General features: G+C 33.4%; 1 protein-coding gene and 1 long non-coding RNA gene across 10 annotated transcripts in view; one reads left to right on the top strand and one right to left on the bottom strand.

Moving 5' to 3' along the window:
* The window catches only part of LOC145944699 (uncharacterized), a 261,286-nt gene that overhangs the window by 164,021 nt on the left and 71,068 nt on the right, over positions 1-26,197 (bottom strand). For both annotated transcript variants that reach the window (XR_014426726.1, XR_014426725.1), the window contains exons 5-8: positions 19,747-19,915; positions 19,616-19,663; positions 3,974-4,268; positions 3,792-3,835 (exon numbers count right to left, since the gene is read on the bottom strand). This is a non-coding gene — a long non-coding RNA (uncharacterized LOC145944699). The remainder of the gene's footprint in view (positions 1-3,791; positions 3,836-3,973; positions 4,269-19,615; positions 19,664-19,746; positions 19,916-26,197) is intronic.
* LOC145944688 (glutamate receptor ionotropic, kainate 2) overlaps positions 1-26,197 on the top strand; it is a 200,961-nt gene that overhangs the window by 135,774 nt on the left and 38,990 nt on the right. For all 8 annotated transcript variants that reach the window (XM_083053214.1, XM_083053215.1, XM_083053213.1 and 5 more), the window contains exons 4-8: positions 6,355-6,606; positions 12,754-12,929; positions 16,698-16,751; positions 22,812-22,979; positions 24,616-24,768. In XM_083053214.1, the coding sequence (XP_082909340.1) occupies positions 6,355-6,606; positions 12,754-12,929; positions 16,698-16,751; positions 22,812-22,979; positions 24,616-24,768 (803 nt within the window). The remainder of the gene's footprint in view (positions 1-6,354; positions 6,607-12,753; positions 12,930-16,697; positions 16,752-22,811; positions 22,980-24,615; positions 24,769-26,197) is intronic.

The raw sequence follows: 26,197 nt of genomic DNA, 5'->3' as shown, positions 1-26,197 counted from the left end.
CCTCCTTGGGCCTTTCCCTAAAAGGGGAATATTTAGGCCATAAATACGCCTATGGAATCCCATTGTGCGTGAGATGCGTAGACGACTGCACTCTCTTTTCCACGGCACGTTTGAGACGCGGCTGAAAGGATTGCTCCGCATTTTTTCCTCTTTCGCGAATCTAGGGAGGCTGAGCCGTGTCGAACCTCGGGCGCAACTTTTCCAACTTTTCTTCCGCGCTCCTACCCCGCGATAAATCTTCCCCCGTTCGGGGTGAAGGGGGAAAGGAGAGAGATGCCTGTACACATTTTCCCATCCCATCGGGCATTGCACGAGTTTAATGTTGCGTGCGCGCGAACTCGCCGGCTAATACGCCGCGAATGCGCGAATTCCGCCTAAAAGTAATCGCTACTATTGTAGTCGTTACGTTATCTTGGTCGCCTTAATGTGTCCACGGTTGGATTTTCTCGTGCGGAAATTTTCAAATGGATTGGGATCCCCCGAAATCTTATTCCGCCGCTGAAGCGGAGAATATTAGGGATATTTGCGGAGATTTCTGAATGAGAAAGAGTTAAAAGGGCCTTTTACATATTTTTCAAGGTTGCAATAAGCATATCTCTTTATACAAAAAAAAATATTACTTCATGAAAAAATTATCTAGTTTCATTGTTTGTTTATTCTCTTAATTCTATTAGCATCTTTCTTCGATGAAATGGATAAATGGGAAAGATTTTTCGTATACATTTCGGTCTTACATCGAGGCGGAGAGTGCCTTTAAATATAAAAGAACTGCATCTTACGGAAGCTTTTAGACACGTCCTGCAAAGTTTATCCTTGAGAAAATTGTTACTTATACGTATTCTTTATTTTCTGCGATGTCTGTTATGTCGGCGTGCGGAGGAACAAGACTCGGCAGGAAATTGAATTCGCTGCGAAATACTCGACTCGGGAAAATCCTCTATGAATTTCTGAGTGCATCTAGTGAGGATTACGAGGTATTGCGACATATTACTGGACGGAAGAGTGAAGCGCGTGGGAGTTAATCGATTGTCGAGGCAACTACTTACTCAGCACAATATCCAAGATGAAGCAATACAGATAAAAGCAAGCTGCTCATTTTCTTCCTTAAAGTGTAGGAAGAATTTAAGATATATAAATTTATTTAAGAGAAATTTACAATGTATAAAAACATTTATATATAAATTATTATATTAATAAATATATATAAATTATTTTATATTTGTAATAAAATATATCTGTCATATGATATGTTAAATTTATATATTATTAATTTATATATAAATTCATATTGTATATCTTAAATATCTTTTATGTCTTAATTTTTTATGCTTTGTTTTAACAGAATTTTACTTAAAAAATCGATCACAAAGATATTTAATTTTGTAAAAGCGCGACAATAAAATATTGCGCCCAATGAAACTAGAAAATTTATTTTTTAATTTCAAATCAAATCAATTAAAAAAACATAGAGTTTTAAAGTAGACTTTCAGACTTTTGCTATGCCGAAAGGAATTTTCCTTCCCCTAACATCATCGGATGCGCGGCACAAATTTCGTTTCAACTTCTCGCGCTGCGAGAAGGAAGGAAAGTTACTTTTGCGATAGGAAGTGCACATACATACACGGGCTCTTTATTAATTTTTCGTCATGTCGAAAAAATATTGTCGACTCTCATGCGCGTTATAGAGAGAAAGAGACGAGACGACTTTGCGCGAAAAATTCCAAGTTTCAAGTTTTATCGTAGGGGGTGTAATTTCGTTCGGGTCACCGCAAAAGTGGAAAACAAAGGAAGAGATAGAAATCGGAAGGGACCTAGGAACCAAGGAAATTGATTGGATAACTTTAAGGAGCGGCAACCCGAGCCAACGAGGCGGAACACTTTAATGGAAGGTTCCGTTTAGTCTGGAGGACTAGAAATGCACACACACACACACACACATAAACACACTTATACAGCTAACCAAATGGCGATTATTTTGCTTTGGATTTTATTTTTCAGCGTTCACGCAGAAAAGCAAGTCCGCTGCGCGTTGCATTTGTAATCCTAATAGACAACTCCATCCCAGCTGTTTCTCTTTCACCCCCTCCCCTCTTAGCTCTCTTAACGGCTTTGCGACGTATTTTTTATTTTTAAAGAGATTTACAACCCGTCATTGTCCAGTCAGCTTAATTCATTGGTAACTTAAACTGCCGCATCCCCTTCGCCCCTCGTATGCGAAAGTTTCGCGAACATACGAGCGCACGGAGCTGCTTACGTAACTTTTAATGACGAAACTAACGAGATAGAATGTTTACCGGATCCTTCATCCGTATTACGATGATGATCGCAGGGGAAGTCGGGCAATTTTGTGGCGTTCGCATTAATTAGTTTTTTAGTGCACGATTCTCCTCTTCTCCTTCCCCGAAAAGCCAACTTGCGTTGCAAACTTGTGTATCAAATCAGATTAAATCTTTCGTCAACGAGAGGAATTTGCGGAGGATTTGATTTATAAAATTAAATCTTTGTCGGATCAGATTATATATTTGTTGAAATAATGCGGAATAAAATATACTTGTTTTGATTTAAGAATTACAAAATAGAAATAACAAGATGAAGATAATCGAATCCCTTCCTTACTTCGTAAAGACGTTTGTATTCGTTATTCCAAATATAATAAAAGACAGAATACAATCCTCTCTCTCTTATATGAAATTAATCGTTCAAAGTGATTATTGATTTAACGAAGGTCTGGAGCAATTAAGATACAGAGCGAGAGGATATATTTTCGAGACCCGTGTCATACAGAAATCGCCTCCTTAATTACGATAATTCGCCAAATCGTGGAAGATGATCGCGCACTGTGCATTATATATATATATATATAGCTCATAAAAGTCATGACGAAGCCCCGACGCGGGGTTCTTTGAAGGGAAGTCTGTCGTTCCTCATTACCACAAAATGGATAAGCGCCGGTTCGTTAAACGAAACTCGCGATATCGTAACGAGGCAACGATTCTTTTATTTACACTCACGAGACACAGAACAACGGGATAATTTCGCTTTATCGAATTAGGAAACCGATGCGCATTCGACGAAATGGTGCGTTCGACGAACTGGGTTTGTTGTGGGCGTCTTTTCGACAATTTAATCAAACGTATATTCGCGCGAATCGAGCGTTTCCTTTTCGAAATAGCGGTTCGAAAGCTAAGCAAGTGCGCGACGCTCAATATCGTTTCTTATTGAGACGAGATAAAGAGATAAAGAGAGAGAGAGAGAGAGAGAGAGAGAGAATCGTGCTGCGAAATTTACGACATCTGTTTGAAATGATATATATAAGTGCGTCATAAACAGATTAAATGAAACGGTAAGGGAGAGAACTAAAATTCTCAACCTATCTCTAAATGATAATATTGCGGTGTAAATCTTATACAAGGGGATGCTCAAACGTATTTAATCGCTTTCCCTCTTTCTCTTTTCCCGTTTCTCTTTTTCTTTCTCTTTGCATTGTTTCACGAAAATTCCTATTTCCATAAAAATTATTGGATTTCTCTGAGCAAAAGGAAAACTGTGAATCTATTTTATCTGTGTATCCAGTACTATTGCCACGAAAGTTATTTCACCTCATTATTGTCTCCTTACAAATGATCAGTTATTATGAGAAATATCTCAAAATATTTTTGGTTTAATAATAAATTATCCCTTTCTAAAAAAAGGCATGTTGGCCAAGAATAGACTTAACATGCATTTTTAAGAAAGGGAAGTTAGGTATAATATTTTTTTAATTCGATCGAAATAAACAATTTCTCACTCACCGATCCGTGCAATAGCGGAATTGTAGTACACAGCACACATTGATCTGAAAACAAAATATTCAAATTATGTATATACATGTGTGTGTGGAGAAGGGGTGTATGTGTGTGTACAGATGCTTTGAAAGTCTAGAAATGGTCGAATATATCAATGTAGTTTACAAAAAAATGTTTTTAGGTTTTACCTCACAGTTGCCCCGTTGTCGCCCGATGCCTCCCTGGGCCTCCTCCTCCTCTCTTAGTTCATGGTAGCACTCACGACACTCGCGAAAACACGAATAATTACGATCGCCCGATACTTTACACGGCACCCCCGAAACGCGAAACTTTATACGGCACTCCCGACGCGACGCGTGAGACACACGCGTATTTCGCGCATTGCACTTGCAATGAGAAAAAGCGATGCGAAAACTATAATCGCACGAATCAACGTCCGTTCGGCACTCGTGAATCGCGCGCGCAGCTTATCAGCAATGCTACCTGTAACAAATAAAATAAAATAAAACATTACTATTTTAATTTTTATAACACATTATTTTAAAATTTAATTAACAAATTTTCGCTTTATTAATATTTTTTGACAGAAATCAGCTGATTAAAGCGTTAATTTGCTAATTAATATGTAATATAAATAATGTTATAAAAATTAAAATAATAATATGTTTTAAATAATATGTTATAATATTTTTCACAGTTATCAGCTGATTTCTGTCAAAAAATATTAATCAAGAATAAGGTATTATAAATTTTAACATATTATTTACAACATATTACTATTTTAATTTTTTTCCATATTATTATTTTAAAATTTAATTAGCAAATTAACGCTTTAATCAGCTGATTTCTGTGAAAAATATTTTAATCGAGCTTAAACAAACTATATTATTTTTTTTAAATATTCTTTTTAATATAAAATTAAAAAATATATATATATAATATAAATAATATATTGTGAATCGTCTATTTATATATGTATAAGTCTTGTATTAAAGTTATTATTAACATATTATTAATTAAATTAATAATTTTTTGTAGATAAAAAGATGAAGTTAATTTCATAAAAATGTACATTGTGTGTAATACGATAAAATTTAATGAATCGGCGGACCATGATTCGCAGCAAAAAAAAAAAAAAAACAAAGAAACGTTTGTGAATATCGCGATAAAACGCAGCCAGCGATTCCTTAGAAGTAGTAATAGTACTACCAAAATCCAACTTATCCATTCTTCAATTCGGCTCGCCCTTACAAGGCGTGCCAGGAATAATTTGCGATGTAAGGGAGAATAACGGTGCGGTTCTCTCACCGAGAGCTCGCCCTTCTTAAGTATAACGGATAAGAAAGTTGAGACGTTAAAGGAATGTATCAATTCACCGTCTATTCACCGTGGAATGCGTAGATCGAAAGCTCATAAATCATATCGTTGTTCTTTCTCCGATAAAAATTATTCATTGCTATTCATTGCTGATCGTTGCGTTCTACTCTAAATATATTATTTTATATATGTTTCTGCATTTAGTATTTACATTGGCATCATTTTCCGCATGCTGCTCATATTTTAATTTTCGTAATGGATAAATGCGTAACATAAATAATCACCGCATGCTGATATCGGTTTTCTGTGTATTGCTGTATTACTCGATTACAGCCAATTGCCTATTGCACTCTCTGAGTTGTCTAAACTCCGATTTAAATTACAGTTAGATTTAATGATCGAATCTAAAAGTAAAAAAAAAAATTAAGAAAATGTACAGTCAATAAACAACAAACAAGAAAGAAAATATATTCTATCATTATATTAGATCAGACAAATTAATGCTTAGTAAAGAAGATTTTTTTCAAATTTATATTACACGTCTTTTATGCGTTTTGCGTTATTTATAATCTCTGGCGTATATATTTGTACAAACTCGTAAAATTTTTATGCCCTTGTTTCCCATCGGATTTTTTCGACAACATCCAGCAATAAAAAATAACGGATTACTTCCAAATTTTGAAAAATGCATTTTTTTAGAGACAGCAATCTATTATACAAGATTATATATGGCAGAATAGTAGCGAGGACTCCTCGCAAAAGTGTCTGTCGTCGATTTACCAAAGCTTTCGCTGATACAGAACTTCTAAGTGCGCTTCATCTAGAAATATGAAATCGACGTGTCAGAGGCAGTCGTTTTCCAATCTCCGTTTTAGCACGCCCCTGTGCCCCCATTGACATCTTCCTCGCCTATCTCGCAATATCATTGCCATATTCGTCTATTTATTCTTAATAGTCCGATCTTTGAAAGAGATTTTGTATACTAAATTAACTGAAAAATACGAATTATATCGTAGATAAAATATTTAATATTTTAAAAGAATTTTTGACGAACGAACAATCAAAACATCTATTAGCTTAAATTTGTTTACTTAAGGTCTTTTTAAACAAGATAAACAATAAATAAATAAATCTAAATACATGTAAATCAGTTTGAAATATTATATATCTGTTGTACGGTTTGAAATGTGTGGCAACATCCTTTTAACAATAAATATAGAATTTCTCAGAGCGTTTAATTTTGTGATTGCAGCCTGCAAGCAACTATCCAGATCGGTGCAAGGCATCTTCGGGCCGTCCGACCCACTTTTAGGCGCTCACATACAAAGCATATGTGAAGCATTAGACGTTCCTCATCTCGAAGCGCGGGTCGATTTCGAGCCCACTTTTAAAGAGTTCAGCATTAACCTATATCCCGCTCCAGATCATCTTAACAAAGCGTTCAAGGATCTCATGTCTTTCCTAAACTGGACCAGAGTGGCCATTATCTATGAAGAGGATTACGGTAAGTGGAGAACTATAACGTGTACGTACAATCGAGAAGAATCTCCGCTGCAGCGGAATTTCTTTAAATCCAAAGTGGTACCGCATCTTGACAAGAATATTCAATTCAATTTCTTCATCTTATTTTATATTTAATGTATATTTATTTATATTTAATATATATATTTTTTTATTTAATATATATATATTTTATATTTAATATTTAAATAATAAAAAATGTAATACTATCTGCGCGATAATAATGATTTTGTGCGAAACGTGTAGTGGCAGAGAGATGGACCGCAAGCGTGAACATGCGGACAATACGAACAACATCAGTGGTCGGGCTGAAAGATTTCCCGACCACCTCGTTTCGCAAAACCAGCGCTTCGCGTTGAAAACGGCAATACACAACGCGCGGAAACTGCTCCACAGATATTTGCGGAAGAGGCGATCTTCTTTTTTTTTTTGTTCTTCTCGTTAGCGCTCCGCGGCAGCGCGTTTATTACGCAAACCTTTGTTGCTTCCACTTTTTTTGTTTTGTTTTTTTTGTTTTCCTCCGCAGAGTCGGAATGATGCGCCCCCATGCAAATAGAACGTCGGAATCAGGCGCCGGAAGTGGACGCCGCCCGAATGTCGGGCCTGTCACTCGCACGCGGAAGTAACCGCGTTTACATACGATGATGTAAACTCTCTCTTTCTCTCTCTCTCTCGCGAGCTCTCGCCGTCCGAAAACGAGATTGCACCCTCTCGACGCGTTTTGCCGCCAACTTAACCCCCGTGGTTGTCCCCCCTGCCCCCCATGGCGCCCCATTTCCATCCCGCGACGGTCTGGCACCATCCGCGACGGCTCATCGAAATTCCGCGACGCGCCGTTGACGTATAATATCTACCCTACCTCGGCCCATTTCCATTCTTTCCGAATCACATTAGTATATTTTAACTATCGCCGTCCTCCCGAGAAAATGTATGAATTTTTGTGCCCCTCCCCGCCGGTGCCTACTTCCATTTCTACCATTTCTACCCGGAAAAGACGTATTTGCATTGATTTGACTGTCTGAGCGGAAGAATTATATTGTCGGAGTGAATCTAGAAATTCAAAAATAGAAAGAACCCTGCACTAATCTTATGTGAAATGGATTTCGATTTTAAATCAGCTGGTTTCTTTCATATGTTACAGCTTATGACCTTTTGTTCAGCAGGCTACAACATATGAAAAAGCCAGCTAATTTAATCGAAATTTATTTCACATAAAATTAGTGAGATGTACTTTATTGGCTATTCGAGGAAATGCAATTTTTTTTAAGAACAAAGAAAAGTTTTCGTAAAAATCCAGTACCATCGTTTTCACAATTCCAACAATAATGCAATGTTTTGTATCCCGATGTTTCGCGAGGGATTAATAATGGATATCGCGTGCGCGGATCCCCACACCATATAAATTTGCGAAACGAATCCTTCTTCTTCCTTCTCCCCCTTCGCCCCCTCGTAGTTTTCTGGCGAGGAACAAAATAGAAAGAGTCGCCGACCTTATCTTCCCTAAATTGCCGCTCTTGATTGGACGATGTAACGTGGCGTATAACAGGAGCACGAAGTAGAACGTTGCCGTTAGCGATAAAACGAGAGGAAACGGAAAGAGCGCGCGTCTTTTTTTGCGCCCGGTCCCCCGGATGTCTATAGTTCGCCATAAATTCACGACGAAGGGGGCGGAGGTGAGGGTTAAGACGTTTCAAAATTCCTCGTCCGTGAAAGAACGCGCTTCGAAGAGTGCCCTGACTATAGCTCAACCCAGGAAAATGTAACATCTCCCTCCCTCTCACCCCCCTTCCACCAGTACCCAGCCTAAATATTCATCAGGGGTAAATCCGTCTTTCACGAGCTCGTTAAAACTTCAACGTGCGAAGAGATAGTCACTCGCTTAAACACCGTTAAATATTAAGCAACCCTCAATCGGGGGGTTGGGGGGGGAAGGGGGGAGGAGGAGACACGATTTGCAATCTCGACATTCGTAATAATTTGTGTAAAAAAAATTATTTTCGATAACGTTTGATGCGTTTTATAAATTCAACGAGCATTTTGAATACTCTCGCTCTGCGAGAGATTTTGAATAAACCTCTCGAAATTTTGAAGAGTTTCTCCCCGCCTCTCTCCACTGTTATTTAGTTATTCATACCTGCCTTAGTGTTTCGCAGTTCGTTAAAACTTTATCGGCCATAAAAAGTTTCGTTTTTCGGCGCCGTAAAATAATAATGGATGGTTGAAAAGCGACGGCTCTCTCATGCCAATGTCCCGTAATTTCGACGCGTAAATACTTGCTGTGTATACGATAACGCGCGATACACGAAACTGTTATAAAGTCGCTTTTAATTTTCGCCAATTAAATTTTTTCGGAAACATACGAACTGTGTAATATTGCGTTAGAAATATATTTTATCACTTTATCACTCGAGTCAGCTACTCTCATTTATAATACAATTCATTTAAATATAATACAATTAAATTGACACGTTTGCTACTTTCTAATAAAAACTCGAAATCTCTGCTAAATTAAATTATTTAACTTAGTGTTAAAATAAAAAATATGAATATCGCTTTTCGTCTTATAAATCAATTAAATGATGATATAATATTGTAAAACTGCTGAAATAAATTAAATTTAGATTTGTAAAATTTAATCAGTAAATCAAAGATTTTCTTCTTGCTGAACAATTTTAAAAACATAACAATACCCAAAATTTGAATTTTTCAATGTGAACATATGTGGCAGAGCTGTTCTTCTAGTGAAAATTCGCATAAACGAGCACTATCTATATTTTGCATCATGATTGCAACAAAGTCAAGGAATCTCGCATATATAAACGTTATCGTCGAAATGATAGGAAGAGAAGCGAGAATCGTATTCATTTTTCCAAAATTTTTTCCTCGGCTTTATGTACTCTACGTATCGTTGCGCGATGTCGTAAATTCTCAAATATAGCACTGCATGTAGTTACTGTTATCTAACAGAGTAAATTTTGTAAACCGGACTAGAGCTTGTGCGTGCAATCTTCCTACTTTTCATTTCACACATTTCTTGAACGCGGTACTCTAGGAATCTCTATATATGCAAGATACCCTACGACCTTCATTATAATCCTTTATTATTTGAGATATTTGCGTTCCTCTATTTCAAGCTCTATTTACATAATTAACTTAATTTAATTAATACTAATTAAATATATTAAGAAATTTTTAAAAATCATAGAAATGTATAGAAGACGATAAAAAAGATGATAGAGGAAGATATAAATGTAATAAAAGAATTTATGAGATATGTGAAAGGAGGATCAAGGAAGACAAGATAGAGAAACTGATAATGGAAGATGGAATAGAGATAGAGATCTACGAGAGAAATAACTGGAAATATTGAAAGAAAGGAAAGAAAGAAAGAAAGTAGAAAAGAAATAACACGTATAATACAAGAATGGAAAGTTCTGAAAAGAGACTCTCTTCCAAGAGAATAGATTTCATCTCTCTTAATAGTTTCGCGAAATTTTCTCTCGTTTCTCCACTTGTCGCTATTTCTGTACCAGAAATGTCAACGTCGATCGAAAAAAGTGTCATTGAAATTAAAAACCATCGAAAAAGCGTTCCGAAAAAACCTTAAACGGGACGCTATTGGTCTCGATTTTTCACATAACGTTAAATAATATAAAGCAATAATAGATCATACCACAATTTGATATAGATATAAAATTAACTCTAGAATTTTATTATTTGCATTTTGTATTTCATGATAAAAAAACTTTATGTTGATTTTTTATTATTTTTATGTTTGTTAATTTTAATTTAAGAATTTTATCAGTTTGATTTTAAATTAATGATTATTTATAGAAATAATATGCAATAAAAAAACTACAATATTATAATCGCATTATTTTTCAAAATTAAAATTATACGAATAAAAAATCCCGATTTTTTTAAGATCAATATTCCGAAATTGATTGATCAAGAAATTGATTGATTACCCATTTGTATACAAGCGAGCGGAAGAAGAAGTGTATGCTGTGCAAGAGTAAGCTGCAATTATCTCGATTTTTATTCCGCGAGTGAAGTTTGTCATTTTTTTTTAATTTTACGTTTTGTAGAGAAAGTGCCAGCCCTCCCTCGCTCGTTAACGCGCCGGGAGATTTATCTTCCGCCTCCCTTTCGTCGTCCTTTAGCCATGTTTATCGATCCCCTTCTTGCCGCTGCTCTATTCGTTACGATCGTTACAGGAGAAGAGTGAAGGGGGGAGGGGGGGAGTAATTAGCGAGCTCAAAGTTGGCGGCACCTATCCGAGTATGTCCGAGTAAGTCTCTTTCAGAAATACGGAAAAGTAGGATTACGCCGTAGAATCTCGCAACTTTGTCAAAGATTTGTGCCTCTTCTCGGTCCAAAGTCAGGAGAGAAAGAGAGAGAAGAGCCGCCGTCGCTTGGAAATTTACGGTATTTAATCCTCCGAATGCATTTAGCCGGTAATGGTGATGCTTCTTGTTCGTTTCTATGTTTCTTTCATAAAGTCCTCTTTCAGCGATGAAGGTACATATTTTATACCGATGAGGCGTTAAATTATTCAAGCGTCGCGTTAATAATTGAATAATTCGGCATCTCTCTCCGGAATTAAAATGAACAGAGAGAGAAAGAGAGAGGGAAGGAGAGAACCAGTCAAACTATGATTAAAGTTAACCGATGTTGATGAAGTCAGAGGAATGAACGCAGAGCAAATGTAACCGCATGTAACGAATTCCGTGCACGCGGCGGAAAACTCGAGTCGACAGCGCAACTTTAGGAAGTAGTCGAGGAACAATCGGCTGGAAGGCGAATTGCTACAGTCGGGGACTTGTCTTTTTAGTGACATTTCTTCGTGAATTCTGTTAATGCTATAAAACTAGTTAATGAAAGGTCCCTCCCGCACACCATACTTGATAAAACTTGATATATATAAACGTGGTCCGTTCCTCCTATAAATCAAATTAACAATCTTTCCCTTTCTCTCATTTCAGCCCTTTCTTCGGCCGACAAACGAGTTCGAGTTTTATAGCTCGTTTCTATTCCATAGAAATACATTGTTATTTTTTCTTTTTTGCGTTCGAATAATTTATATGTGAAAATAATTCATTTCTACATAATAAGTTTTGATCAAATTATGATATAGGATGGTGGAGAACTTTTTTCTTTTCCGAGGAATCGATTAGTTTATTTATTGCAAAAGACGCATTTCTTTTTTTAACAATTACTCTATTAATATGTATTTTATTAAATTTGTTTCTTGCTAACAATATATAAATATGTTTTAGAATAATAATCTATCATTTATATTATAATTAATTTTTTATTAGAATTAATAAATGACCAGCTAAAACCACGAAAAAGAATTTTTTTTTAAATTATTAAAGCATTTTATCAATCTAAAACTAGTAATAATTTGTTCACATTGTTTGAAAGATAATATTAAAATAATCTCTCTAAAAAGAAAGTAAAAAGTTAATTTAAAAGTCGTGAACAATTTTTTCACGTTGTTTGAAAATATGATATAAAAAAATCTTGACAAATCGTGAGTTCATAGTTTAAGATAAATATTCAAAGAGAAAGAGAGAGATCCGAAAAACCCATTAGTCATTGTGGTAGAGAGCTTTTACTTTCCGGAATAGATTATTTTATTTATTGTACCTCACACACAAAACGCATTTTTTCGAACATATATTCTATTAATACGTATTTTGTTCAATTTAGTTCTCGCCAACAATATACTCGTACAATAAGTTTAAAATAATAATCTATCATTTTTATTATAATTATTATAAAAACAACTAACTAAAATCACGAAAAAAAATTTGTTTAGTTATTAAAGCATTTTATTAATCTAAATAACTAATAAAACTTTGTTTATATTATTTGAAAGATAATATTAAAATAATCTCTCTAAGAAAAGATAAAAAATTAATATGATATGATATAAAGAATCTTGATATCGTGAATGCATAGTTTGAGATTAATATTTAGAGAGAGAAAGAGAGATCCGGGAAACACATTAGTCATATTTTGCAAGATGCCTCTCCCCTTTATAGCGAGAAAGATTAAAGAAAAATATACGGATGAAGTCCGGCGTGAATTGAAGAGAAATATCTTTCTCCTCTGTGTTTTACAGGACTGTTCAAACTGCAGGATCTCGTAAAATCCCCGCCGTCCGTGAGAACTGAGATGTACATTCGTCAAGCGGGTCCTAAATCCTACCGGCAAGTCCTGCGAGAGGTCAGACACAAAGAGATCTACAAGCTGATCGTCGACACGGATCCGGCGCACATGCAGCAATTTTTTCGTGCAGTGAGTCCTAATAAATTTTTGACATTCGATATTCGATATACGAGTTCTGTCAAGCGTTCAAAACTTTTGCTTCGAAATTTTTTTCTTTCTCTCATGAGTTCGGAGAAAAAAAAAGTTTCTCTATATAATCTCCATTTTTGCTTTCCACACATATCGATCATGTTCCTCTTCCATCACTTTAAAAATACTGTTATACTTCGATAAGCAGAGCAGGGATAAAAAAAAAATATATATATATATATATATCTTATTTTTCCGCACCGCTTAATCTCTCGCATGATAAATCTGACAAGTTGTTTTATCCAAATGAATACACACTTTTTCAATAAAACGAAACGTTGTAAAAGAGCAGCAGATAAAGAAAGAGAGAAAAAGATTACGCAAATATATGTAGATCATGAAAATTTATTGACGTTATTATTCAAGGATCTGATCATTCTTGTGTATCGAAATAAATATTGGATAGCTAATAAATATCAAATTTATCTGCTATCCATAAATTTTGCTATTTAGCTAAGAAAAATGTACTAGTTTTATAAGTATGCTCTTTCTATAATTTTTTTATTTTCTTCTATCTATTTGATTCGCAAATATGAAAGTTGCCAGGGAACGAACGGATATATAAATCTGTGCCAATGGAACATAATTTCAAATTTGCTTTGGGGGAAGGGAAAATATTAGAGTTTTACTGAAAATTTCTTTCATTCGCCGGCACTTATTTGGAAAAACCGAAAAAAAAAAACGCGAGAAACTCTATATCGATCGATGCAGCCGGCGAACGCAGAGTTTCAACTCACACTCATGGATTATATGAATGATCATCCTTCGTCATCCGCGCGGGGGACACTTAATCTTAATACCCATCCGAGGCATCTGTCAAAATCGCGTCGAAAGCGACGCGCTTAGGTAAAGCAGCAGCTCCCGATCATATGCGGGCGGAAGATGCTGATGAGACAACAAGTTGTTTGCCGAATGTAAAATTAAAAAAAGGGGAAATAAACACAGAAGTAAAGAGAGGGACACACATGCCGTAGCTCGTAAATAACTTTCCAGAATCATGTACGGGTACTCGACCCTGGCGCGGAGATTAAAAGGACTCTTACAATTAGGATTAATGGCGAGTGCGTTGCAGTTTTTCCTTCCGACGTTTGTTTTGCCTTCTAGTTTGGGACTCTGGTTCGCGGCTCGAAAAGAGAGAACGGGTGAAAGAAAAGGGAGAGCGACATCACATGAAAAAATTGTATATCCTGGAAGCTTTTTGCTGCACGCAAAGAACAGCTGATTCGAATCTTGCGGGTCCGCGGTTATTAAATTATCCGTTGGATTATCTGTCAGCAGATAAAGATACTTTCTCTTTTGTGAAGAACTCTTAAAAATAATTTAGTAACATTAATCGCGCGTAATTACATGATAACCATAATTAAAGATAGAGAATATTAATTTAAAAAATATTAATGGACCCAGAAATAATACATAAATTGTTTACAATTATTTTGTGAATAATATATAAAGATGTGTATATGTATATAGTATATTTATATGTTTGTGTGCTTTATTTATTATTTATAAACAATTGTAAGAAAATATATTGTTTCAGTCCATTAATGGATCAGAAATAATATATAAATTTCTTACAACTATTTATATGAATAATAAATAAATCATATACATGTATAAGTTGTTATCTTGTAATTACAATAATTTATAATTCAAAATTATCATACAATTTTATAATAATAAATATATTATATAAAATATAAACAGAGCCTTTAAATACACAAATAAAAATGATTATACAAAATGTGATATATATGTATATATATAATATAAACAAAGCTCTCTTTCTCTTTCTATTATATATATTATATATTGTATATACAATTATATATCACATTTTGTATAATAATTTGTACTTGTGTACTTAAAGACTCTATTTATATTTTATGCAACTACTGATATAGATATTTATATATTTATTATATATTTATTATTAAATAATATTGTATGACAATTTTGAATTATAAATTATTTGCAATCGTGAGATAATTCAGGCTTCAAAATATTTAGTCATTTATTTGCGCAGAAGCCACGACGCAGATCAGCATATTACATCGTCAAATTAAATCGTGAAAGTTGTCGAACCGATAAACGAAACAAACGTTGAAAACACTAGCAAATCTCAAACTCGCGCTCACGCGAAATAATAAAAGCTCTCTCTATATATTTCATTGTGATTCCCGACACTTTTCCGGACGTTGTTGCGTGCACGGCCGACGAATAGAAAAATTTACATAATCGGACGGGGATGATCAACGCGTCGAAAATGTACGCCTCGATTATTATTCACCATTGAAACACACACGCCGCGTTATCGGGCGCATTTTTCAGTTTTGTCGATAATGTCGTTTGAAACACGTTGAAATTTACTCATTATGACGTACCTACAGGATATAGGTATATGTATACGCATCTCAATACCGCGTGAGAAAACCGCGACCTGTCGTAATTTATGTACGTAACGAGAACACACGGTAACTCATAAATAATTCAGTGTTTAATTTACAACAAATTGTGTACGACGTAAATACGAAAATAAATTTACGACTACGTTAGTCGGGTATAATTTACGTAATGCAATTATATGTGGTTTCTCCCCCCCGTAAACATTCTTGACGCGTATAAAGGGACAAATTGTTAGGAACGAATTTAATTTATGCAGTAATAAATTAACTTCACGCGCGCAATTAGAACAAATAACTTTACCAGAAGGATATAAAATTATAATAGTAAAAATAAAGGGGATCCCAAAGTCACAGAGCGCGATTGTACACACACACACACACACACACACACACACACACACACACACACACACACACACACACACACACAGAACGAGAAGAGTAAAACAATTGTGCTTTACAGGGAGAGAGAGAAGTGTAATCAAGTTTCGGGAGACGTGGGAAACTTCGTTCGCAATCTTAAGGATTAAGACCGTAAATACATCGGAAGCACGAGAGAGGGATTAGATTTCGTCTAACCCGCGTTTCCCCGATTTTGTCGACGGCGCCCCGGGAAGGCAATCTTACTTTAGACGCGGATCGAAGCGGACCCGTTATTTGCATGTTGCGTCCCTCGAGAATTTCCGAGGATAAGATCCCTCTCGACCGGTCGAGAGTAATCAAAAAAACCTCTATGCTTTCATGCGGTTCTCCTATATCCTTTTAACCTCCACCGCACCTCTCTCTTTCTTCGGACGGGTTTTTCCTATACGGAAAGATCCCGCGCCCCTTTCAACGCCGACTTCCATCTGGAGGAAGATGCAACCGCGATCGATCCACATGGTCCATGTTGGCCGTGGCCTTACCGCGAAAAATGAAAAGCGACGAATTATTTATATATCGAACTAGACGCAAAAAGGACGGGATATCAATATCCTTGGCAGCGAAAAATAATGATATGCACGCGGTGTAATATTTCACGTGTAATCTTGTAAATATATCCATTTTGCGGCGAAAATATTTGCGTGGAATTTGCACAAAAGTACGCAAACATATATCCGAAATGAAAATCGTTATTGTTATGACATAAAATTTTATATCATGGATACGATATTTTATATATTATGAATGCAGTATAAAATACGTTAGAAAAAGTCATTTTAATGGTATCGCAATAATAATGCAACACGTATCGATCGCTCGATGAAAGAGAGTTAAAATCGTGAAATACCCTTGATATACAATCTCCTTTTCTTTGGTGTTACAGATATTGCAGTTACAAATGAACGACTACAGATACCACTACATGTTTACAACCTTCGTAAGTATTCCTTATATTTAGCTCTGATCAAAAGCAAAAGGGTGGGAGGAGAGAATATATATATTTTTAATAATTTTAATAAAATTATTTTAAAAATATTTGAGATTCTCAAATTTTTTTTTTTAATATTCAGATTATTATATTCTTAGCTAACTTAACTTTTCTATAAGTGTTAAAATTATTCTACAATTTTTTTGGGGTCGCAATATGGAAACTTTATTATAGTCTTGTTGAAATTCTGATTTGCAATAGCGCAGAAATATATATATGAGATATATATATATATGATTATTAATCTATTAAACGGCTCAATAGGCGAATCTATTTCTCGGTTGGAGAACTCAACGCAATCAACGTTTGAATATTTAATCAAAGCAGTGAAATGGACTATTAATGAATTTGGAGTATTTACCGAATATAATGGAACATTTCTCTAATTAAGTGTATTAAATCTATATATTAACTTCTAGTCTATTGAACTTCAATAGAGCATCAGTGGACAAAGATTCGTTTCATCAAACATTTACCAGGCACACGGTACCGCGTGATATTTAAGAAATAAACGAGGGTGAACTCCTCCCTTCCAGACAGATGGAGGAGTTTAGGAGTTCTTGCAGACGAAACTACCCTACCCTACATATTCAGTATACCATTCATCATCTTCATAACCGACATACCTCGCGCTCTTATAGCGACCCCTCGTCTCTTTGTACACTGTATACGGCTTATTATGTATATTATCCCGCGTTAGGGTCTCTTGGAGAACGAGCGGTGAAAATTAGACATCTCGGAACGACGCATATCGAAAATACATCTCTCTCTCTCTTTATATATATATATATATATATATATATATATACACATATATATACATATATTGTATATATATTTATTTGTATATATATATATTTATATGTATATATGTACGTCTAGAAAGTTCGCATGTGCTCTCTACTTTGATCCAGCAAGGCTGGACTGCTCTTCTTTGATAACGTAGTCACCTTTTGAGCCGCGCTACTTGAATTCCAATCTCTGCCGTTCCGAAATTTCTGTTTTAAATGAAGCTAACGGCGCGTACAAACCCTGCGGCTCCAAGCATAGCCGAAGTTATGGCCCGCAAACGCACTGTATCCCCCTATAAACCAACATATGTACTTATGCATGAGACCGAGGGATAGAGACGTGTTCAACTGCGCGTTCTTGCGTTGATATACGCGTGCATATGCGTGAACGTACACGAATGTGCACACGAAATATTTCCCCCTGTCGAATATATGTGCCCCCCCTCGAATTTTGCGGCGACAGACTCGCTAGGAATCGGATCGCTCGTTTCCTGTAAATACAGTTCTTATTAATCGACGATATTAGATATTAGCCCCTCGGGATTTGCGACGCTTCTTGAAATAATTTCCAACGGATTTCAATCTACCGATTCATCTGTAATTTGCGGAAAACGAAGAAGCTAATTTGGATAATAGATTGAAAAGATTCTGATATATAAAAACAAATTCAGATATTAAAAAGTAATAAAGAACCAGGCACAGATATATATTAGGTAAAATAAAATTATTTTTAATTCCTCTATATTTATTTTGTCAAAATAAATATACAGGTGTTTAAAAATAATTTTGTTGCACCTAACATCTTACTCTTACTAATCCTTTTTATATCTGATATGCATATAATCGAATACTATATTTATGAATTCTATAATGTAATTCATATAAAAATTGAAATATAAATAAAAGTATACTACTATAAGAATAACTAGAATATTAAAATAATATGACTGTAAGAATAATATTGTTTTTGTACGAACAATTATAATAAATTCTATTTTCGCAGGATATAGCGAAAGTATTGGGTTAATTTTATTGACAAAGTAGTATTTTATTTAAAAAGTATTGAAAAAGTAATACAACATTAGGACCTGTGATTTTTTTTTTTTTTTTTTTTTTTTTGAGAATCATTCAAAGCGTATGTATATAAGAGACAATTAGAAGGCCTTTATTTTTTTTGGACTCCACATTTGTGTTTGTATTCTACTTAAATATTGAATCACTGATTGGACATTGAAGTCTGTACTGTATACATGCTATTTATGTAACAGTATTTTTTTTTCTTTTTTTTAAATTTAATCACCGTGTTTGTTAGACTTAATTTACAATTGTTCAGAGTTTGATAATTAGCGATGTGATATTTATGATACAATTGTTGCATTCTAATATATTTAGATTGTTCATATTGTGTGATCAAGATTGAACAATGTATACGGAATAAAAGGCTGCCGTAATTATAGTAGCGTAATTATAGATAGAGAATCTGTATCGCGCACATGCGTTTAGCTTCGATCAACTATTGACCGTATTGTATTTCATTAGTATTAGTTAAATAATAGCACAGACGCGATAAAGGCGAAACAATATAACAGCCAGAAGTTATAGGGTTATTTACAGAATTCTTCTTGCGATTGATTATACTTGGCACATTTTATATCTTATATTATTAAAATAGTTTTATATTCTCATTTATAAATTATTTATAAATTTATTAAAAATTATTATAAAAATTAAAATATATTATCAAAAATCTAATCCTCCTTTTCTAAAAAAGATATGTAAAGTCGATACTTGCGAGAATCGACTTACAATTAATAGGACTTTTTCAGGAAAGGGTGTTATAATATTTTTAATTCAATTAATATTTTTGACAATTATCAGCTGATTTTTGTCAAAAAATATTAATCGCGTATAAGATATTATAACACATATTCTTTAAAACATGTTACTATTTTAATATTTTCAACATATATACATCCCATTACTACTATAGAAAGATTATACAATAAACAATTTTTCACTCACCGATACCCGATACGTAGCGGAGTTGTAGTACACAGCATACACGTTGATCTGAAAACAAAATATTCAAATTATGTGTGTGTCGAATATCTCATAAACAATGCAGTTTAGAAAAAATGTTTTATTTTGCATACCTCATAGTTGCCCCGATGTCGCCCGATGCCTCCCCGGGCCTCCTCCTCCTCTCTTGGTCCTTCGTAGCACTCACGACATTCGCGAAAACACGAATAATTACGATCGCCCGAAACTTTACACGGCACTCCCGACACGACGCGTGAATCGCACTGTGTATCGCAATGCTACCTGTAACAAATAAAATACATACATATATTAGAATAATCTTATTATTTTGCATTATAACATACACAATATAAATATGTAAGCTACAATTAACAATAAATATATCCACGGATCGCAACACATTCGCGCGCGCGACAACAGATTAAGTTGGGTTATGTTGGCAAGAATTTTTGCATCGAATTTTTCACGAAATATGCGTTTCGAACAATTACGACTACATACTAACGTTGAAATTATGATATGCGATTGATAAATATTACAATACAAAGGTTCGAAATCGTTTCTAACGATTATGCTTACTAATTAATCACAGCGGGACGCAGCTCCAACTGTCTGATACTCGCGGCGTTTCGGTAATGGCCGAAGCTACAAACATCGGCAACTTCATGCTAATAGCGCGCGCGGTACTATATGTATACATACATGACTTAATATTAATAATTAATTAAAACTCAAAGGAGACTCGTTCGAAAAGATGTAGCTTTAGAAAGAAAAAACATTAATCGAGAATAAGGTATTATAACATTATTTACAACATATTATTTTATAACTTTTACCATATTATTATTTTAAAATTTAATTAGCAAATTTTCGCTTTATTAATATTTTTTATAGAAATCAGCTGATTAAAGCGTTAATTTGCTAATTAATTTTTAAAATAATGTTATAAAAATTAAAATAATATAATATGTTTTAAATAATATGTTATACTTTAAACTCGATTAATATTTTTGACAGTTATCAGCTGATTTCTGTCAAAAAATATTAATCGAGAATAAAATATTATAACATATTATTTACAACATATTACTATTTTAATTTTTATAATATATTATTATTTTAAAATTTAATTAGCAAATCTTCGCTTTATTAATATTTTTTGACAGAAATCAGCTGATTAAAGCATTTATTTGCTAATTAATTTTTAAAATAATATGTTATAAAAATTAAAATAATATAATATGTTTTAAATAATATGTTATACTTTAAACTCGATTAATATTTTTGACAGTTATCAGCTGATTTCTGTCAAAAAATATTAATCGAGAATAAAATATTATAACATGTTATTTACAACATATTACTATTTTAATTTTTTAACATATTATTTTAAAATTTAATTAGCAAATTAACGCTTTAATCAGCTAATTTATGTGAAAAAATATTAATCGAGTTTAAACAAACTTCATATTTTTAAAAAAATATCTATTGTTCTAGTGGACTATAAATTTTTAATGCACCTCTTTGATATTATTGAATTTTAGGCAAGTTATTTAATAAAAATTTGTCATAAATGCGTGGATCAATTTAACGCTAATAATAATCCAAGATTTGCAAACGGGTTGTTTAGTTTGATAAAATAATCTTCTGTAATTTTAATAAAGTATGTATTGTTGTATTTTAACGTTGATTCAGAAAACTCACCGCAGCCGCATACAATGCAAAAAAAAGCTTAATGCATTCTTTCGATGCGAATCTTTATTAGACCGCCTAAGAGATATATCCGAGGGTTTCTGAATAAGTCATATTCACAGAGTTACGCAACTTTCTTCCGACGCGATTTGAGAGAAGATAGACAGCGGACTTAAAACGAACAGAAGAGAGCAGTGTAAAAGTGGCAGCGAGAGAAGAAATCACTTAGGGAACTCGTTCGCGAGGTTTTATCTATTTCACGGCCAACTTTGCTATGCAGCTATGTCGGTGAACGACCTCGCGGCGGAAAAGCCACGTTATTTACCTTAACAATCTACGTCGCGATGCATCACCGTAGAATTATAAATCATACATTTGCCCTCGAGTTTTTCTAGCCGAGAAACAAAGAAGGCGGCTGGGATTGGTTATGCTATAATATAACAATCACTAGAACTGGTTTATAATCAGTAGTAATACCAAATATTCGAGTTGACAAGTAGTATAAATCAATTGCAAGACAAACAAGCTTCTATTATTTCTCTTTGCGAATCGAATATTTTAAACGTGTAACAATATTGGAAAAAGTACAAATGATTTCGTAAAGTAGCACGAGAACTAGTCTAAAATCAGTAGTAATACCAAATATTCGAGTCGACGAGTAGTATAAGCCTACCTCAAGACAAGCACGTTCCTATTATTTTTTGCAAGTCGAATATTTTAAGTGTGTAAAAATAATGAAAAAATTACAAGCAATTTCTTAAAGAAGCAAGAGATTAACGATACACGAAAACTGATTATCAGTAGTAATACAAAATATTCGAGTCGACAAGTATTAGTATAAGACTCAATACAAAGCTCCTATTATTTTTGTGAGTTGAATATTTTAAGCGTGTAATAATAATGTAAAAATTATAAGCGATATCATCGAGTGGCGGAGAACTGTTTTATAATCAGTAGTAATATCAAATATTCGAGTTGGCAAGTAGTATAAGTCAATTGCAAGACAAACAAGCTTCTATTATTTCTCTTTGCGAATCGAATATTTTAAACGTGTAACAATATTGGAAAAAGTACAGATTTCGTAAAGTAGCACGAGAACTAGTCTATAATCAGTAGTAATACCAAATATTCGATATTTTTATTCTATTTTCCTTCAATTTAACTAGTAACTGTATCGCAAACGAGAAAAAAATCTAATTTATGATTATTTTTTGAAATGTTTAAGAAATTCATAGCTCTATCTATTTGCCAAAAAAATATTTAATTTAAAGAGAAATTTTTTTCCACGATTTTTGCAGAATAAATAATGGACACAATTTTTTAAATATGTGAGATTGAAATTTGACATCATGCTGCTATAAGTTTATTTAGAAAACACGAAAAAGATCGAACCTGGAAATATTACTTTAATAAATTGCGAATACACACACAAAGTCTCTGGACTTAAAATGATATAAACGAATCATTTCTCTGTTTGTTTTTACAGGATATAGAAACGTTCGATCTAGAAGACTTCAAATATAACAGCGTGAATATGACGGCCTTTCGCTTGGTGGATCTGGAGGAACCTAAGGTTGCCGAAGTACTCAAGCAGATGGAACGTTTCCAGCCAGCTATTGGTCATGCCATCTTGAACAAAACGGGAGTCATTCAGGTTGGTGGAAATTTCGAGTGCAACAAAAGGGATTCTTTTTTTTTTCTTTTCTCGCGCCGCAAGAGATATTCTCCTAAGATATCAGAGATAAAATTCACTTTGCGAGCTCTACAAACTATATTGAACGTCAAGACGACAAGTCTAATTCTAAGAACACGATTGTTTTCAAACGTGTGTGCGCAGTAGAACTAATAGAAAATCGTATAAAAAAACTATAGCGCGACATTCCCGTCTTTATATATATAAAATTTTTAGAAAGTTTTTTCATCAAAGAAAACTTTCTTTTCGATCCTTTATTATTTAAAATAACATTTACTTATCAAAAATTTATAATATCAAATTCCCCACATCTTTTGATTCACATTTTGATGAAAGAAGTGTTAAACAAAATCGATTTAAGAAATTTTCTATTAAAAAATTTGCTGCAAATCATATATAAAATAAAGAATATACAATATGTCAATCATATGTACACGTATAAAATATTGCTTGTTATCGCGATATTTAATATATTTCTAAATTCTGCAATATATATAGAATGAATTTCACGCGATTGCAAAATGGCATCGCACCGAATTCGAATGACGGTAAAAGCTACGAGCAAATGTAGACGAGAGACTAAAAGCAGAAGGGCTGAAAAGTCGGATGGACCGAACCGGTCAGCAGTGTCTGTGTGTCCAGTTCGAGCTTTGTCAGCCCTTCAGTAATTAAGTGAGTTTCGCCCGCGGCCAGAGCCGCAATGTCATTAACTGGGATCAATTGAGCGCACCAAGCACGGCTTTCTCATAAGGACTTCGAAGATGGTCGCCATCTGCTGAAAACGCTAAATGGGCTCTTTTAATTTATTAGAATTCTTCATAATTTTTATATAAAAAATCAATATATGTTAATCAATTCTTTTTTCTCCCTCTTTTACTCTCTCTAATACTATTTAAAAATTTTAATATTTATAAATTCGAGAATATTTAATAGGAGAAAGAAAAGAATTATATATATATAACTTGAAGAATTATATATTAAATTAAAAATAAACAGACTCTTTTAATTTATTAGAATTCTTCATAATTTTTATATAAGAAATCAGTATATGTTAATCAAAACTTGTATGTTAATCAATTCTTTTGTCTTCCTCTCTTACTTTCTTTAATACTATTTTAAAATTTTAATAGTTGTAAATTTGAGAATATTTAATAGGAAAAAGAAAAAGATTATATATATAACTTGAAGGATTATATTAAATTAAAAATACATCAATTTATAATTCAGAATTTTACAAAACAAATTTTCGTGTAATTGAATCTTTGCAAGTAAAATCAATGTTGAACGTGACAGATGCGTTTAATATTGCATTTTAAGATGCATTTTTGACTGTAAAATGAAACAAGAAACTTTTCACAGTGTAATAAGTACGAATGACAATTATATTCGAGAGGCCCGTTAATCTGCAAACACAGAATCGAAAACGAGTTTCTCGTTAAAATTTAATCGTAACCAAACTCGACCTATATTTCCACCCTGCAGCAAAAACAGCTCAGTGTTAATGTAATAGTTCTTCTCTAATAGTTCTCAAGCTAAAGTTTTGCACAAGCAAATGCACAAAGCGCGAACTCTTGTCAAAAGGAAACGTATGTTTCAGGCAGAACCAGCTTTGGTGTATGATAGCGTTCAGGTTTTCGCACACGGTTTGGCAGCCCTGGACCGCAGCCACGATTTAAGCCCAGCAAATCTGTCCTGCGAGAAAGAGGAACCTTGGGACGACGGTTTATCACTCTACAACTACATTAATGCCGTACGTACGTTCTGTGAATCTTTAAGCGACCCGTGTTGGACGAAATGGTGCTAATTGACCATAATGCGAGCTCTCGATTCGATTATGCATATTTCGAAATAACATGTCTCCTCTTTGAAGAAACATGGCGAGGTGAGAAACGAAAGACTGCATAGAAATGGAAATTCCGTTGTAAATTTATTATTTATAATTATATAAATTATAAATAATAATATGTAATTTTATAAATTAATATTTATAATTTTTTAAAATATATTCTCCTCAGAATACGGAAAATAATTTTTATCATATTTCGCTCGATGACCAAAATATCTATCTCTTTTGTATCGAATCGAATTTAGTATCTTTATTTTATAAAAGAATTGAGAATAAAATATATTGGAATTTTATTTAAAAAAGTTGTGCTGAAAATTTCAACAGCGTAGCATGGATTTTATAACATTAGGTTACAATATCCAGAAATCATTTACAATATATATTTTGTATCATTAATTGTAAAATCAAGCAAAATAACTGGTCATAATATATCAATTTCATGCGCTTTTTTAAAGATAAATTTAAAATAATATTGAATTCAATATTTAATTTTCATCTAAAAATGTTATTACTGAATATTGTCTGTAAACATTGGGATATATAAAAAAATATTGATCTAATCATAATATCAAAATTTACACTGTCAAAGAAAAATTTTATTCTATCAGAGTTCTGTCAGAGTTAAATCAACTAGTATGTAAATTTATTGCACGACTCTGCCTAGAGTAATTAAATGAAAATATATCTTACAGATTGTCAAACACACAATGTTATCCTATGCGAGGGAGAGAGATATTTATCTATCCCCTAAAATATAGAGAAAATGGTAGAATAAATCACTTGATTCTTGTGGCAACACTATTATTAACAACAAATCACAAGAATATTAAAGCAGAATAACAAGATAAACAATTGCCACGTTTAAGAATAGATGAAGAAAATATTTTTATTTTAAATATAAAATTTATTATTTTGACTTATTAATATTTTTCATAAAATTTCACTGTCCTGTACAATTATAATTAACAGTATAAAAAAAGATATTGCAAGATATATTTTAATATCTTATAATTCTCTTTTAAAAACTATATTAAGCATTCTTTTTCCCGTCACTTTTAGATTGATCGACCCAACATAAGAACTTTAATGTAATTTAATAGAGAGATTATTAACTCATCTCTTTTTCACTATTTTTTACAATATTTTAAAAATTAGATGTCTTATTTTTCTGTATGTATAAACGACAAAAAACTTACCATAATACGTATATTTAAACCCTAAATCAAACGATAGATAACGGAGCAAAGCATCCGATGTGATCGGAAAGTTAAAATTCCGCGAGTGTCGAGGGAAGCACACAGATACACAAAATCGCGATCATCTTGGAAGAGAA

The sequence above is a fragment of the Prenolepis imparis genome, unplaced genomic scaffold, assembly GCF_030444845.1.
Source record: "Prenolepis imparis isolate NDT839.2.m4 unplaced genomic scaffold, iyPreImpa1.0 SCAF_13, whole genome shotgun sequence".
Lineage (NCBI taxonomy): Eukaryota > Metazoa > Arthropoda > Insecta > Hymenoptera > Formicidae > Prenolepis > Prenolepis imparis.
Note: the sequence above shows the minus strand (reverse complement) of the source record. Positions and strands in the feature narration are given on the sequence as shown.